The sequence below is a fragment of the Cupressus sempervirens genome, chromosome 4, assembly GCF_028749045.1.
Source record: "Cupressus sempervirens isolate cs-2001-9-10 chromosome 4, ASM2874904v1, whole genome shotgun sequence".
NCBI lineage: Eukaryota > Viridiplantae > Streptophyta > Pinopsida > Cupressales > Cupressaceae > Cupressus > Cupressus sempervirens.
In genome coordinates, this window is record NC_143121.1 from 231,078,026 (window position 1) to 231,096,359 (window position 18,334).

Consider the following 18,334-nt stretch of genomic DNA (forward strand, 5'->3'; position numbering starts at 1 on the left):
TTTGTACGTACCGCGAGAGTGAAAATTTCACTATCTCTTCACACGACATAACCTTGGTAGTCGTGGGTATTTTGACGTCGTTCAAGTTAGGGTGCAGCGCAGAATCATCAAACTGTGGCAATAAATAATCATCAATCTGCCCCGATAATATACTCAGCAAGGTTTGATCGCCCTCGTAGATAGTTGGACATTGGGTATCTTCACAACCAGACATTGAAAACATCTCTGCCATGGCTGCCTTTCACTATCGGATATCACAGTAACGGATGTAATCAATCATTTCCTGTAAAGGAGTAAATCCAAAATATATTTGGCAATGTTTCTATGGCGGCAGGATTCGCAGAATGGCTGTTCTTTCAATCCTTACAAATAGTAATTTACAATGTTTAGGGTCCATTTGGCTGCAGGAATAGGAATAGGGGAACAGGAATAGCTATTATGGAATAGAAAATGGGGCTACATATTCCTGTTCTCTTTGGTTCAGTCAATATTTGATGGAAAATGTGTAGATCCCAAAATTTATGTTTTCTAGAATAAATAAAGAATACGTATTCCAATAACACCTATTTGGGTGGAATTGCAAAACCTCATTTTTGAGCCAAAATTGGAATACGTATTCCTATTTTACATTTTACTACATATTCCAATTCCAATTTGGTGCATCTAAATGAAGAATTCAAAATTTTAAGAATTTACATATGCCTATTCCGCTTGTATTCCCATTGCCAAACAGGCCCTTAGTTAAAAACAATTGCTTTGGTTCCACGTCGGTTAAATAATACTTCACTACCAAGAGGACTGACACTTTATAAAATGATAGAGAAATATGTTTATTTTTAAAGGAATCTATAATTAGATTTTATTTTATTTTGGGCTGATATGCATGAAAGAAAAAGTCAATGGCTTTTTGGCCTTGTCTACAGAAATTATATGGTTCTTAAAGATTTCATATGGGTGAAATTTGGCTTACTGTACAATTTGGATATGAAATTTGGCTTATTATACAACTTGGATATTATATGTATTAAGGCCTACATCATAATCTTTTAGAATTTTAGTAATTGAACATATTTTAATAGTACAACTAAATCATGAATCATGAAAAGGTTCGAAGAGAATAAATAAATAAATAACTCATTAATTTTACACGTTGAAAAAATAGATTTTATTTTATTTTATAATATTATAGCAATGTTTATGTTCATATTTTTGTATACAACAGAAATATCTAAAGAACAAATTATTATAATGATGAATATTTATAAGATAACGATATTGATTCTTGTGTGATTAGAAAATGTTTTTAATATAATTATAATAAATATAAACTATTTTATGTGTGTGTGTGTGTGTGTGTGTGTGTGTGTGTGTGTGTGTGTGTGTGTGTGTGTGTGTGTGTGTGTGTGTACATATATACATACATACATACATAGATTTAAAGGAGAATAGAGGAAATAAAATTCAAATCAAATATAAGCTCTAAATGCATACTCTTTAGAGGCATGATTAGTCAACTAATACTTATCAAAATAGTTTTTATCAAGGTGTCAACATAATTGCACCTATGGGGTAAAAAAACCAATGACAAAGAAATATATTTTCAAAGATAAAGAAATCAAAGAAAATAAAAAATAACCAACATAATCAAGTGGCATTTTGTGAAAAAAACAACTAATATATATTTAATAAAAAGGTTTTCAATTTAGAAATAGGGTAATAGAAATAGTTGTAGGGGATATCAGAAAGATGATTAAGGAGGATTTTTTTGATGATGTGAGTTGGCATATGTTTGGGGGATGTAAGAGGAAAATGAAAATGGAGGAAACTAAGAAGATTTGTTTATTCCAATGTAAGGAAATCCTTTAGACAATATTGTAGGAGATAATATAATAACTTAACAAAAGATTCAAACCCTAGTGCTCCCTTAACCAATTGGCATCCAAATCACCTTACATTTCCTACCAATCCTTCAAAGAGGGTTTTGGGAGATGGAAATTTTATCCCTTCTTCTATCCTCCTTTGAATCCTTTGCATTCATTGATTCCTTTGATCCACCTTGGGTATAATCTTTAGGGAAAAAATAATTTTCATATATTAATTATAAATAACATTTATAAGGAAGGGCTTTAGATGTATTTTAAAAGTAACATCCTTTTTGCATGATGTTGTGGCTTAGGTAATTCAAGGGATCACGTGAAAAAATAGTCGAAGGAATCCATCAAGGAAAAATAAGTATTTCTATCCTTGATCAAGATATCTCATTTGTAGATTTTAATGATTTACCATTAAAAAATAGGTTATAGCATAGAAATCCTAATTTTGTGGAGGGATATTATCTAAAATTCTTGGAGTGGTCTCAAATTTTATTTTTTATTATAAGCAATCAAAATTTGGGTGACTCACCCAAAGAATATAGACATAGTTATTTCCAAATGTTATCCCTAGAAACTTTAGTAAAAAATGTTTCAAAATGGATTTTGATCCCTGAATTCCCTGTTGAGCTTCTTTATAGCTATATGTTATTAGAGATTGGGAATCTTCTTGGCATATTTGAATGCCTTGAATATTATTTTGTTTCTTCAGTTGATGTGAAAGTCTTAATCAATCTAGAGTTTGGAATCTAAAATTTAAACCCACTTTATATAATAACTAATCAATACATTTATCTTCTTCATCGATTTTTATATCAAGGGGTTATTGCTGGGAGGATCACTCTAATATCATATATCTATAGTTCACATAAAAATCAAGATATCTTAATACCAAGAAAAACTATTTAGATCTATCTAGTTTTTTCTAATATTGTAAGGATACAATTAAACAAGAGTGGTGGTGGCTTAAAATATTTAAAGGGTAACTCTCCTCTAGTTATGGAAGTTCTTATTTCTAATCCTAGTTAAGAACTATCTCCTATTCTAGAAGAAGGAGAAATTTGGTGACTTGAGGATGTTTACAAGCCTGATACTCCCAACATCCATAAAAAGAATTCTCTTTTAGATAGGGATGAAAATGTTTTGACTTAGAAAGCTAGTGCTGATCTAGGAATTCTATACCTAATTTGCATTAAATTATTTGTGATGAAAATCTGAAGGGTAAAACTCAACCTCAAAACTTTCAAAGTGAATACTACTAGATTTTTTGTGAGAATCTAAAAAATAACCCATCAACCCCTTTTTCTAGGAATTAGTTGATGTGGAGAAAATAAACCCATAAAAAAATAGAAGTAGAACAAATGATGGGTTTAGAAAGAAAGAAATACTCTATAAAAGATTTAATGCAAGACCTAATCAATCTATCTAATTAGGAATATATAAAGAGTATAGTCCAAATTTATAGAAAGTTGCATTATCTATATTATGTAAAACATTCATAATAAAAGAGGGAGAAAGTCATTTCTTGAACTTAGAATGTTAGATGTTGTAGCTAAAGGCCAAATTAAGCTTACAATTATCTTTATGCATGGAAGAGGAGATTCTTGTAACAAGACAATTGAGGTACTAACATGTAATGTTTGTGACCTTAAGTTGCATACCATGAAATAAATTTTCAAGAAATGCTTTAAAAAAAACTATACTTGATCCTTTTTAAATTCAAGATAATAAATTGAATTTAAATTAATTATCATTATTTAGTAGAAAATTTGAACAATCTTTCTCAATTAGATTCTACTATGGCTTTCAAACCCTACCTTATTATGGTGCTAAAATTCTAGAAAATATGGTCATACTCTTGCTAATCCAAACAATTTGATGCTTCCAAGAACTATTTTGTTGAAATTCTAAAAGTTTTCTCTCCAAACATATATATATATATATATATTTATTTATTTATTTATATTTATTTTTTATTTTTTATTTTTATTTTTATTTTTCCTTTTAAATTCTTTGTATCAAATAATAGAGTGGGAAATATAAAATAAAAGAATATTTTAATTAGGCAAGAGCCTACAACACAATGGTAAAATTGTGAGCCTCTTAACAAAGAGGTCTTGGGTTTGAATCTACTCATGATCACGCTTAATAAATAATAATAATAATAAATTACAACACATAATAATTAATCTTGGCTTCGGCCTCTTACCAATAGTAAAATAAAATTAAAAAAATAAATGAATATATATATATATATATTTATTTATTTATTTTTATTTTTCTATCGGTAAGAGGCTGAAGCCAAGATTAATTATAATGTGTTGTAATTTATTATTATTATTTATTAAGCTTGATCATGAGTAGATTCGAACCCAAGACCTCTTCATTAAGAGGCTCACAATTTTACCATTATGTTGTAGGCTCTTGTCTAGTTAAAATAATCTTTTATTTTATATTTCCCACTCTATTATTTGATACAAGGAATTTAAAAGGAAAAATTATTATATTAATAAATAATGATAATTAAAGTACATTATTTAGATTCAAATCTACTTAAATCAATATGAATTTATATTTATACTAAAAAATTAGTTAATATTTTATTTTTTAATTATTTTAATGAAATTTTTTAAATTAGATTTTTAAATTTAATCTTTTAATTGGGAATATATTCAAATAATTCTTATGAATTAAATATCATCTTATTTTAATATTTCCCCTTTTTAAATCAAATAACATTTAATAATATAAACATCAAATGATTAATCTATAAATTATAATTAAGTATTGTCACGTAATTCTCATAGTCAAAACCACATAAAAACACATAAGAAAGACCAATTAAGGTGAAAGTCAAACAACATATGCAAATAAAGACTCATAGCTTTTAGAAATGGTAGATAGTTAGTTGTGAGTTCTTCTTAGAATAAGTAATTAGGCTATGTTTAGGATTGGATCTTATCATTATCTTCTCATTCTTATCATTGAGTTTTTACAATAGGGAATGCTCATCTTGACAATTTAAGGAAGTCGATGCTTAATAGTTACAACCTACATAAAAGACAAGCATGTGTGTGTGTGTGTGTGTGTGTGTGTGTGTGTGTGTGTGCGCGCGCGCGCACGCTAAACAAGTAATGGTGGGGAGTGGTACATTGTGTAGATCCTAACTAGAAAGTGACTATAACTCCATCCCTCACCCACATCAAACAAAAAAGTAAAACAAGCATGCACACCATATGCATACAAATATAAGGTAAGTAGTATAATAAATCACAAGTACAAATCATCACATATTTAGATATAACTACTCATAATTATCAATATAAACTAATCATCATTTAGGGATGTACCATATAACATCATCACAATATTAATGACATTTACTAACTAATAATAATTAACTTATCAATCATGCAAAAGTAATCATAATCATCAAATAACACGTGAAATATAATCAACAAAATAATCATCACTTATGTATGTATGTATGTTTGAAAAGATGAAGTTATACTACTAATGGACATTGCAAAATCAAAGGTGAGAATTTTGTATATTCTAAAGAAAAGTTTTGTGTCGGATTATTGCTTTTCATATATCTATTTTATGAACATAATTATTTTGAATAAAAGAATAAAAATACTGTCATAATATTTGGATATAAAATATGTGTACTTACATAAACTTTGATACTTATATCTTCATTTGTCAATTCAAAAAGTGATACAATAGTATTTAGCCTATCGGCAAGTAATAAACCTTTTGTTGATAATGATAGTTATGCAATATTTTGTGTAACATGTGTGAAAGATAAAGTGAAATTATCATGATTTATCTATCCTGATATATAACAAGTATTCTTCACATTGTTGCAAAAATCTACTTAAATTTATAAATTATATCATAGAAGAAGACATGGTTATTGTTCCTTGTTGTTTTAAACTCGCTTGATGTAAGCCATTTCCAACTTATAATGCAAACACTATCATTATCCAAATTAACAATCATGTTATACATAATTAATTAAAATATATTATAAAAATGTGTTTAATGTAAGGGCTAGAATGTATTAAACTAGGTGAGAAGATTATCTCAAAATCTAAACTATATTAGATTCATAATAATTAACATGTATATTGAAGATTTACAATTTGGAGACTTTATGATTACAACTATGATTTTGAAAGCTAAAGATTCAAGAAATTCTAGTACAACATTAGTATCCATTTGTATTCTTTAATCAAAGCATATATACATGACTGTATAAGAGTGAAATTTTTGTCTATTTATTTATCAAACTATGTATTAATAAATATATTACAAAATATAACTTTGATACTTATATCTTCATTTGTCAATTCAAAAAGTGATACAATAGTATTTAGCCTATCGGCAAATAATAAACCTTTTGTTGATAATGATAGTTATGCAATATTTTGTGTAACACATGTGAAAGATAAAGTGAAATTATCATGATTTATCTATCCTGATATATAACAAGTATTCTTCACATTGTTGCAAAAATCTACCTAAATTTATAAATTATATCATAGAAGAAGACATGGTTATTGTTCCTTGTTGTTTTAAACTCGCTTGATGTAAGCCATTTCCAACTTATAATGCAAACACTATCATTATCCAAATTAACAATCATGTTATACATAATTAATTAAAATATATTATAAAAATGTGTTTAATGTAAGGGCTAGAATGTATTAAACTAGGTGAGAAGATTATCTCAAAATCTAAACTATATTAGATTCATAATAATTAACATGTATATTGAAGATTTACAATTTGGAGACTTTATGATTACAACTATGATTTTGAAAGCTAAAGATTCAAGAAATTCTAGTACAACATTAGTATCCATTTGTATTCTTTAATCAAAGCATATATACATGACTATATAAGAGTGAAATTTTTGTCTATTTATTTATCAAACTATGTATTAATAAATATATTACAAAATATAACTTTGTATTATGTTTTTAAAGAATTTATAAATATTATATTAAGGTATCAAGAGAAAAATATTGATTTCTATTGTGTGAAACCACCCTCTTGTAAGAGGTTCATGGTGTTGTAAGTATTTCTACATAAATTTTCTAAATACAAAATTTGAAATAAGAGCATGTTTAGTCTAGAAATAATCTGGAAATAATCTGCATTAAATGTCTTGCATTACTTTATAATTTATAATATTATAGAAAAATTATCCTATTAGTAAACACCATTGTGATACAAACATAGTGCTTTAATAATCACTTAGAGATTTTAAAAAATCAATGTTAGTCTTATATTTCTATTATCTTTAAATGCATGGGTATTGAATTAGAAAAATATAATGTACCAAAACTTTAGTCATTTTATGAAAAGGAAAAAATCTTACTAATCATATAATTTTGAAATAAAGAGGAATAGTTAAATAAGTAATGGATCTAGTTCTTATTAGTACTTGTCGTATGCTAAGTAGTATTGTGCTAATTTTTATATTTCATGGGTTAATTTGTGATTAAAAATTATTCGTTTCTACTTGTTTAAATTTATCATTTTTAAAATTTAATCATAAAATCAATACATTGTGCATAGTTAGATGCAAGATTTTTAACTTAGTAGTTTTTATAAAATATGTTTCTATGATTATGATTTGATTGGATGAATCAATTTTTAGCTCTTATATGGATCATATTTTATGGATTGTAAAACATGATACTTTTTAAGAGTTATCTTTAATATTGTAATTTTAGTATTATATTTTTGAACTAATTCTTTTTCATTCAATTAAAATATTAAAAAATATATTATATACTTTTTTATACAATCTTTTAAGAAATACTATTATATATTATTATTATGAAAAACATTATTATTTTGATATTACAATTTATTTATAATAGCACCATATGATATGGATGAAATAGAAAAATATAACTATATAATATTTTTATTAATTAAAATATTCTATATACTACAACTAGATTTATACTAAAATTAATGACAAGTACAAAGCTATTATATGGCACTTGTTGTATTCACTTTACTCAAAAGTGAATTAGTTTCCACAAATGACAATCTATTAATTTTTCTAAGTGACATATTTCTATAGTTTTTATACTTATTTATTCAATTCAATTTTACAAAAATATTTATGTCAACCATATTTGGTTGAATTTAACTCAACAAACTCACAAAAGCTTTTATCAAAATTGACCCTCAGGGTATCATTTCTGTCCGGCATGATCACATTGAGGGCGTCAAAACAAGCGCTGCAGTGGAAAAGAACATCAACGAACCGCTTATTAAAAGATGTAGAATTGTCGTCTGCCTCAATGTCTACATTCACCATTATCTTTAGCCTTAAACTCTTTATAACATCCACAAGACTATCTAGAAGACTTTCATTGTACAACAGCCTATGGAAAACAACATAAGCGAACACTGCATTAGCCTCACCAAGTATAACATTAAACATAGATTCATGAATCTCACCCATATATTTGATCTGCACTGTCCTGTAAGAAAACGGAATCTCCAAGGTCCGAGCGAGGTCATGAAGTCTTCTCCCCGTATCTGTCAGATCATCGGCATCCATTCCAAATGCTATGATCCTCAAAAGCTTGATCGGATAGGAAGAACGTTCTAAGGCAAGGCTCTCCAAAAGCACCGACCATTGACACCCATTTCGAATCTCCAGATCAATCACATGAATTCTGCTTGATTTTCCTACGCTATCTAAGATTGCCTGCACAGATGTTTAGTGGGCCATTTTCACATAGGGCAGAGCCCTATTAAAATAAGCTAGCATGTGATTGAATTCGGCTTTATTATAACCACTGTTGAAATGATTGGCAAAATTGACGGATGGCTTTAGAGGATTGATTAACCCCGGGCGCGCTTGGCGTTCTATTCTCTCCTGCAGCGCCAAGGAGGAATAAGAGGGGAGCCTCTGAATAGGGTTTCCCCACTGCGAAGACAAGTTGCGACAGTGTGTGAGAAGCCTGACTGCTTGATCATATTTTTTCCAGCTAATGCACTCTGCAGATGTGAAAAGAAGATTAGCCAATTCAATCCCACGTTGGTCTTCATGATTTGCGAGAGCAGGAGAGACAAAGCAATTTGGATAGCTTTGTACGTACTGGGAGGCCGCGAGTTTCACTATTTCTTCTGACGACATAACTATGGCAGTTGTGGGTATTTCGCCGTTGAATTGAGGCTCCAGGACGGAATCATCAAACTGCCCTGACAATATACGCAGCACCGTTTCATGCCCAGCTACTGTAGAGATCTCAGCCATGGCTGTCTTTGACCTGTGGACAATAAGAGTAGTAGTTTGTGTCTCTTAATCACTGTGGGATATCACGGAAATGGATGTAATCAACCATTTCCTCTATCAATCATGGTGCAGGATTCGGAGAATGGCTGTTCTTTGAATCCATCCAAATACTAATTTACGATGCTTCGTTGAAAACAAAGGCTTAGGTGGAAACTACTGGGACAGATTTGGCCGTTTCCACGCTGGTTAAAATAATACTTCAATACCGAGAAGTTGTGCACTTCCCAAAATGACAGAGAAATAAGTTTTTTTTTTTAATATTGTAAAATTGTATTTTATATTATCTTGTGCTGGTATTCTTGTTAAAAGGGTGTTTTGGTCTGTTCTAGGAAATTAAATGGTTCTTAAAGATTTCATATGGATGAAGTTTGGCTTATTACCTATTATACAATTTTGATATTATATAAATTGAGCTTGACATCATTCTTCCTCAAAATTTTACGGATTGGACCAATCATAATTCTTAATTTCTAATCGACGAGTACAATGTAAATGTCAAACTATAACTAGCAGTCGCATGCTTTTTTTTATCAATAAGTCCATCTAAATACAATGAAACAAATGTTATAAATACCTTGTATCATTAAATCAAAGTACAATTTTTTATTTTTTTTATATCTAACCATTTCATAATTTACCTTGACTATATTTGTTTTGCATAGTAACAATCTAGCTTTGTTAAATGTAATATAAATCTTTGCATATAAATTTTTTCATGACAATAAAAATACTATGTAAACCTCATTTCAATTAACATAATCTATTTATGATTATTTTCCTAACATCCATACACAAATTTCAAAAAGTTATATATTGAAATCAGTTATGAAAATGCAAACTACAAAGTCAATTTAGTCCATGAGGGAAACCATGTTGCAAGAAACATAATCTTTGTACAAATTTCGGAAATTTATTTTATAAATTTAATTTCATAGTTTGCAAATAGATTTTAACTCAACAAACTCACAAAAGCTTTTATTTTGAAAAAATCTTTAATTATTATTTGTATTAATTTAAGAAACTTCAAGAAAATAGAAAGAATCTATTATACAAGATATTCAAAATATCTAACCACCATATAGAAGTAATGTAGCTTAAGATTTTTAAAAAAATATTAATAGAAATAATATTTTGGTTTAATAAATATTTAAGAAGCCAAAAAAAAGTGAATTAGAGAGGACAAATTTTTAATATTCATATAAAAATCAAATGAAAAATTGGTACATTTTTAAAAATGAATCTACACTTTTAATCTAATATTTTCAACTAAATTTTTTTATTAATAATATCTAGACATATGCAAGCCTATATTTTTTTTATGCAACTAAGCATTTCTATATATTTATTCTTACTAAAGCATAATTAAAAATATTTCAAAATATAATTTGTATAAATTTTTATTTGTTTAATTATAAATTTTCATAATTGTTCATTTTATCTATTTCTAATTGAACTAAGGTGAATCCTCATTAAATTAAAATCAAGCTTTTTAAATTTGGAAAATATTTATTATGTAATGTTAAATTATCAATTTAATTATAATAGTTATCAAATAGAAATGAATTATATTATATTTATAAATATATTTTAATTATAGTTTTAAAATAGAATAGAAATTAATATCTAGATATATGAACAATATGGCAATTTTTTTATTTTATTCATCTTTTTAACTTTAAATCACTTCATATTAGAAAGTTAATCTAAATTAAATTATTTCTAAAATGTCAATATAAACCTCATGCAAATCAATATATATTCAAAAATTAAATTAAATTTTAATTTCAAGAAATAGTAAAGTAAAATTTAGATGCATAAATACTTTCTATATTTTTTTTCTATTTTAATCCAAGTCATTCTTTATTTAAAAAAATGTATATTTTTCTTATTTTCTATATTTATCATTTTATTTTTGAACTTCTCTCTTGTGAAGATGTTTAAATGATTTTTCCTATTCAAGGTCTTCAATATCAAATCTATGTAATATGTATTTCAGTAAAGCTCTTATTGTTAAATCTTATTGCTTGCATATATAAGTAACACACCCCAATTTTAATTGTTGTTAAAGATATATAATCACAAATAATCAATAAAAGTAGATTCTCAATAGACTTGAATCAAATAATGGTATCCAAATAGAATAGAGTGTGGAAATATAGCTCTCTTGATTTAAACAATTAACATAAAAAAGATTTTTGCCTAATTGAAAATGAATAATCTATCACAAAAATAATATACAGTCCTCGGACATTCTTTTACCTTCTTTCCAGCACCAATGATTCAATGATTGACTAATTTTAAATGTGATATGAAAGAGTTATTTAAATGTGATATGGAATAAATCATATAATTTAAATTTAAATGTGAACATTAATTTTTTATTTATGATAATTATATATTTAAAAAAAAATTCCTCCTCTTCATATTACAGAAACTTTCCTTTCTCGTGATATTAAAAAAATAAAAAATAATTTTTTATATAATAATTTATTTTAGAAATCTTTTATAAACAATAGTTTTTATTATTTTCTTTCAAATAAATATCCTCTTTATATAAACTTTTTATTTTTATGTTAAGCTTTTATATAGACTTTCTATAAACTCTTAGGTTTTCTAATTTAGTTCGAACTTGCTAAATGTCTGATGTCTTTTGTCAATTTCTATAAATGCATATCCATACTTTATTTTTCAATGTGTCAACTTTAATCCACATGCTAAGAGCTTTCAGAAATTGTTTTTTCATTTGCAATGATAACTTTATTTGTATTCTATTTGATCCTTTCTAAGTCTTCCTTAATATTACCTTATACGCTTGAACCTTTTTTTGTGTTGTACATACTCAGAAAAAGATGCAAGAAGAGAAATCACCTTTCTCGCCCAACCAAATCATAGAATTCGGTATCCACCTACCTTGCATGGAAGTTGAACTACCTAAAGTGTTAGTCCTATAAATGATTATTGGTGTAGGTACGAGTGGCAAGAACAAACTTTCACTCATATGCATGGTTTTCTATGGCTTCCAAATGCACCAATGGACATGATCAATTGGAACAACCAATACAAATTATATCAGGCAAAGAAAAACATATTTTCATGATCAATGGTTACACTCCCATTATTGGGTTGACCTTTTATTTGTTGATCTTATGTGCTAACACAAAAAAATTTTGAGCACTCAATTGTAACATTTCAGAGATTCAAAGATCTACATTACAAAAATTTCAACTGAAATTGTAAGCTTATTTTCCATGAAGCTTATACCATACTTTTTGTAGGATTGTAGTAAATATAAAGATTTTGATTTCAACTATTTTGTAACACTTTTTAAAGATTTAAATGGAAGATTATTAACTTGCTTTCACTTCAATACATGTTTTTTTTTTCATGTTCCATTTATCACATGAATGATCTACATTGCAAAAATTTCAATTGAAATTGTAAGCTTATTTTCCATGAAGCTAATACCATATTTTTTGTAGGATTGTAGTAAATATAAAGATTTTGATTTCAACTATTTTGTAACACTTTTTAAAGATTTAAATGGAAGATTATTAAACTACTTTCACTTCAATACTTGTTTTTTTTTCATGTTCCATTTATCACATGAATGATCTAAATTACAAAAAAAATTCAATTGAAATTGTAAGATTATTTTCCATGAAGCTTATACCATATTTTTGTAGGATTGTAGTAAATATAAAGATTTTGTTTTCAACTATTTTGTAACAGTTTTTAAAGATTTAAATGGAAGATTATTAAGTTACTTTCACTTCGGTACATGTTTTTTTTTCATGTTCCATTTATCACATGAATGAATGTCAGTTTTTGTTGGTAACTTTAGAATAAATACATGGGGTTTGATTTTGACTATTTCTTAACTCTTTTTAAAGTTTAAATAGAATATTTATCTTAAATTTTTATTTTTCTTTCCTACCGGCTTATCGTTGCATGCACAGAAGCATGCAACCGCTAGTCTTAACTCTTTTTGAAACATTATAGGCCTCTATTTGTGTTGTCAGGAGAAAAGGGCTCATCTCCGGTTGTTCTACATAGATTTTTTAAGTTTGTGGTTGGTGAGGCACTAGAGATAAAAGAGGGTAGGGGGGTAATCTAGTTGTAGATCTTGGGTAAGAAGAAACTATAGAAAATACTAATCCTCAAATTGAGCAACCTAAAATTGAAGAGGTAGTGGAGAAAGAAAAGGAGGTGTGAAAGTATCTAAAGGAAGGTGGACTAATTCTATTTATGGAGAGTATTGAAGAGCATGGTGATCTTACATAAGATCTGAATGTTAATGCTACTAGTCTAGCTGTGAAAGAAAAAAGATAGAGAAAACCACTGAGGGTTGTAGATGAGACAAGTTTACGAAAATTATTTTTACCTAATGCAGCTCATGTTCATTTTTGAGGGAGATTTTCTTGTGAAAAGTTACTTGAACCATGGGACAAGGTCTCCTATGTTATCATGAGATACATAACAATGGAAGACATAGTCAAGGTTTGTTACTATTACTATTTCCCCATCCTTAACCACTTTATGAATAGGGGATGTATCTTCTTTCCTTACTTGTTATTACATTATATAGAATACTATGTGTGAACTATTGGTAAGAAGAGAGAGGAGGATTTAAAACTATACAGTTTATCATTAAACCTTAACTATTTTCCTATACAAAGTTTACAAAGGCCTTTATCTATAGATCCAGAGCCCAAGCCCTTCTCCTCTCAATATCTCAAAGGTTGTCCAAACTTCATCCCCATTTACCAGAACCCAGGTTGATAGGGAGCCTTTTACTACCATAAGAAAGATCAAAATAGAAAAAGTTTAGGTCCTTTATGTTGAAAGAATTGGAACTACAGCTAGGAAAGGCTCTAAAAGGTTGAGCAAAGGATAGAGAGAAAAGAAACCCAAGTAACCACCCCTAGTAAGGAAAAACTTGATAATTATGAGTCTACTAACAATTCTAGAAAAAAAAAATTGGCCCTAGACCTAAAAGGAAAGCCACTAAGAGGAACTATGATGAATAGGAGGAGGATGAGATAGGTAGTGAAGGGAAGGATGAGGAGGTAATGGAAGAGGAATTGGATAGCCCTATCCCTTCCCAAGAGTCTGATACTTTTAAAACTAAAGCCAATACTCTAGATTCTAGAAAAGAAGGGGAACTAGAGCCAATACATGGAGACAATTTGTTCATTGTATCGTTTCCTAGTATATGATTGGTTGTGCCTACTTCTAGAAAACCTGAGGAACTAGAGCAAGAAGAGTTAGCTACTACTTTTGTGCTTTCTTTTTTAATTTTTCTATGATAGCTAGTTTCTTGTTAGCCTAGGAGGATTTTAATGTCGATATTTACTAGACTTGTTTACTATCCAATAAGGTTTATTGCACAAGTTTTATGTACAATAATGATAATTTTTTAGTGATTAGTAGTAGTAAGTATAGAAACATCTTAGTTTGGGGGTTTTGGATATTAAGGAAGGGGTTTGGTTAATTAGATAGTGATGACTTTCGGCTGATTTTCAGCTTTTCTTTTTGAAGTACTGCTCTGAGTTAACCCCCATTTTGACTGCTTTTTAATATCAATAATAAAGACACAAAATATCATCATATTCTATGCATAAAAGATAAATGACTAAAATGTTAAAAACTATTGTATAAAATAGTAGTAGATAGGGCAAGGTTAAGCAACATATCCATTGATTACGCAATTAGAAACCGATGAAGACTAGGAGAAGAAGCGATGATCCAAAAGTTATGAATTAGAACTAGAACAATCTGCATGCCAATCATACCAATCACCATAAAACCAACACTTAACTCATAGTCGCCGCGTTGGAATTATCATGTTTAATAACACATCTATATCGATAGAGCTAAACTACTGTAATAAATACACACTCGTTGTAAATCCTATAATTGCATTGTGCGTAAAGGATTATGGCGAATAAGCTAAGTCATTTATACACTTGGTGTATTAATCGACGAGTTATTCTAAAATAGTGTATGGAAGAATAACTTGCTGTTAATCTATGTAAAATCCCAAGATTAACTTGTACCACTCACTATTTGAAACGCGAGCAGCAACTAAGAATAGCTTCCAAACTTCTATACCCACAGAATAATGTCCATGAAGAAATATAAAATATCTTACTAATTTAAATGCCACATTTATGAGGATTTTAAGCATCAAGAGTGCTTGTGTGGATGCTAAAAAGTAATATACCAAATTAGTAGAACGGTTATAGAATGTTCTCACAGAACTAGAAAGAAAACCTTACCGAAATGTTCAAACCAAGATGCTCTAATTAACAAAAGAGTGATGGAGCCTTCAAATTATAGCCAGTGCCAAGTCACACATAAGTCCATAAAGAAATTGCAAATATCGGGGTCGTTTTCCACCCAGTTATCAACGCATGTCCACTGGCCTCAAGACTATGATACTCTTCATTGGGAAATTCTTTCAGCAATAATCTTGCCTGATACCAAGCTTGATGACTGAAGCTCATCTCCCTCAATCCCTTGCGTTTAAAGAAGGATCTCCACACATCAAGTTTAACATGTCGAATTCTCCTTTCGGCCCCCTCACAAGATATCATGTTCCTGATCTGGCTTCCACAGAACATTTCCTCAAAATTGACCCTCACAGGATCATTTATGTTCGCCATGATCACATCGAGGGCGTAAAAACAAGCGTTGTAGTGGAAAAGAACATCAACGAACCGCTTATCAAAAGATACAAAATTATCATCTGCCTCAATATCTACATTCACCATTATCTTTGGCTTTAAATGCTTTATAATATCCACAACACTATCTAGAAGACTTTCATTATGCAACCGCCTATGGAAGACAGCATAAGCGAACACTGCAACAGCCTCACCAAGTTTAACATTAAACATAGATTCATGAATCTCGCCCATACATTTGATCTGCACTATCCTGTAAGCAAATGAAATCTCCAAGGTCCGAGCGAGGTGGGAAAGTCTTCTCCCCGTATCTCTCGGATCATCTGCATCCATTCCAATTGTTGTGATCCTGAAAAGTTTGATCGGATAGGAAGAACGTTCTAAGGCAAGGCTCTCCAAAAGCACCGACCATTGACACCCATTTCGAATCTCTAGATCAATCACATAAATTTTGCTTGATTTTCCTATGCTATCTAAGATTGCCTGCAGAGATGTTTAGTGGGCCATTTTCACATAGGGCAGAGCCCTATTAAAATAAGCCAACATGTGATTGAATTCGGTTTTATTCTAACCACTGTTGAAATGATTAGCAAAATTGACGGATGGCTTTAGAGGATTGATTAATCCCGGGCGCGCTTGGCATTCTATTCTCTCCTGCAGCGCCAGGGAGAAATAAAAGGAGAGCCTCTGAATAGGGTTTCCCCACTGCGAAGACAAGTTGCGACAGTGTGTGAGAAGCCTGACTGCTTGATCATATTGTTTCCAGCTTATGCACTCTGCAGATGTGAAAAGAAGATTAGCCAATTCAATCCCACGTTGGTCTTCATGATTTGCGAGAGCAGGAGAGACAAAGCAATTTGGATAGCTTTGTACGTACTGGGAGGCCACGAGTTTCACTATTTCTTCTGAAGACATAACTATGGCAGTTGTTGGTATTTCGCCGTTGAATTGAGGCTCCAGGACGGAATCATCAAACTGCCCTGACAATATACGCAGCACCGTTTCATGCCCAGCTACTATAGAGATCTCAGCCATGGCTGTCTTTGACCTGCGGACAATAAGAGTAGTAGTTTGTGTCTCTTAATCACTGTGGGATTTCACGAAAATGGATGTGATCAATCATTTCCTCTATCAATCATGGTGCAGGATTCGGAGAACGGTTGTTCTTTGAATCCATCCAAATACTAATTTACAATGCTTCGTTGAAAACAAAGGCTTAGGTGGAAACTACTGGGACAGATTTGGTCGTTTCCACGCTGGTTAAAATAATACTTCAATGCCGAGAGGTTGTGCACTTCCCAAAATGACAGAGAAATAAGTTTTATTTTTAAATATTGTAAAATTGTACTTTATATTATCTTGTGCTGGTATTCTTGTTAAAAGGGTGTTTTGGTCTGTTCTAGGAAATTAAATGGTTCTTAAAGATTTCATATGGATGAAGTTTGGCTTATTACCTATTATACAATTTTGATATTATATAAATTGAGCTTGACATCATTCTTTCTCAAAATTTCACGGATTGGACCAATCATAATTCTTAATTTCTAATTGACGAGTACAATGTAAATGTCAAACCATAACTAGCAGACGCATGCTTTTTTTTATCAATAATTCCATCTAAATACAATGAAATAAATGTGATAAATACCTTGTATCATTAAATCAAAGTACAATTTTTTATTTTTTTTATATCTAATCATTTAATAATTTACCTTGACTATATTTGTTTTGCATAGTAACAATCTAGCTTTGTTAAATGTAATATAAATCTTTGCATATAAATTTTTTCATGACAATAAAAATACTATGTAAACCTGATTTCAATTAACATAATCTATTTATGATTATTTTCCTAACATACATACACAAATTTCAAAAAGTTATATTGAAATCAGTTATGAAAATGCAAACTACAAAGTCAGTTAAGTCCATGAGGGAAACCATGTTGCAAGAAACATAATCTTTGTACAAATTTCGGAAATTTATTTTATAAATTTAATTTCATAGTTTGCAAATAGATTTTAACTCAACAAACTCACAAAAGCTTTTATTTTGAATTTTTTTTAAAATATTATTTGTATTAATTTAATAAACTTCAAGAAAATAGAAAGAATCTATTATACAAGATATTTAAAATATCTAACCACCATATAGAAGTTATGTAGCTTAAGATTTTTAAAAATATATTAATAGAAATAATATTTTGGTTTAATAAATATTTAAGAAGCCAAAAAAAAAGTGAATTAGAGAGGACAATTCTTTAATATTCATATAAAAATCAAATGAAAAACTGGCACATTTTTAAAAATGAATCTACACTTTTAATCTAATATTTTTAACTAAATTTTTTTATTAATAATATCTAGACATATGCAAGCCTATATTTTTTTAATGCAACTAAACATTTCTATATATTTATTTTTCCTAAAGCATAATTAAAAATA

General features: G+C 29.0%; 1 protein-coding gene across 1 annotated transcript; it reads right to left on the bottom strand.

Annotated features, from left to right (window-relative positions):
* Nucleotides 1-8,022: 8,022 nt before the first annotated feature.
* LOC149560844 (DELLA protein RGL1-like) lies at nt 8,023-9,165 on the bottom strand. Its single transcript, XM_089827703.1, has 2 exons — nt 8,731-9,165; nt 8,023-8,613 (listed from the first exon to the last, which is right to left on the bottom strand). The coding sequence occupies exons 1-2, from the start codon at nt 9,163-9,165 to the stop codon at nt 8,023-8,025; spliced, it is 1,026 nt and encodes a 341-aa protein (XP_089683829.1).
* Between the last annotated feature and the right edge of the window lie 9,169 nt (nt 9,166-18,334).

Coding starts and splice junctions, on each gene's coding strand:
- LOC149560844 (XM_089827703.1), bottom strand. CDS start 9,165: ATGGCTGAGATCTCTACAGTAGCTGGGCATGAAACGGTGCTGCGTATA. Junction 8,614..8,730: donor TCAATCCTCTAAAGCCATCC/GTCAATTTTGCC, acceptor ACATCTGTGCAG/GCAATCTTAGATAGCGTAGG.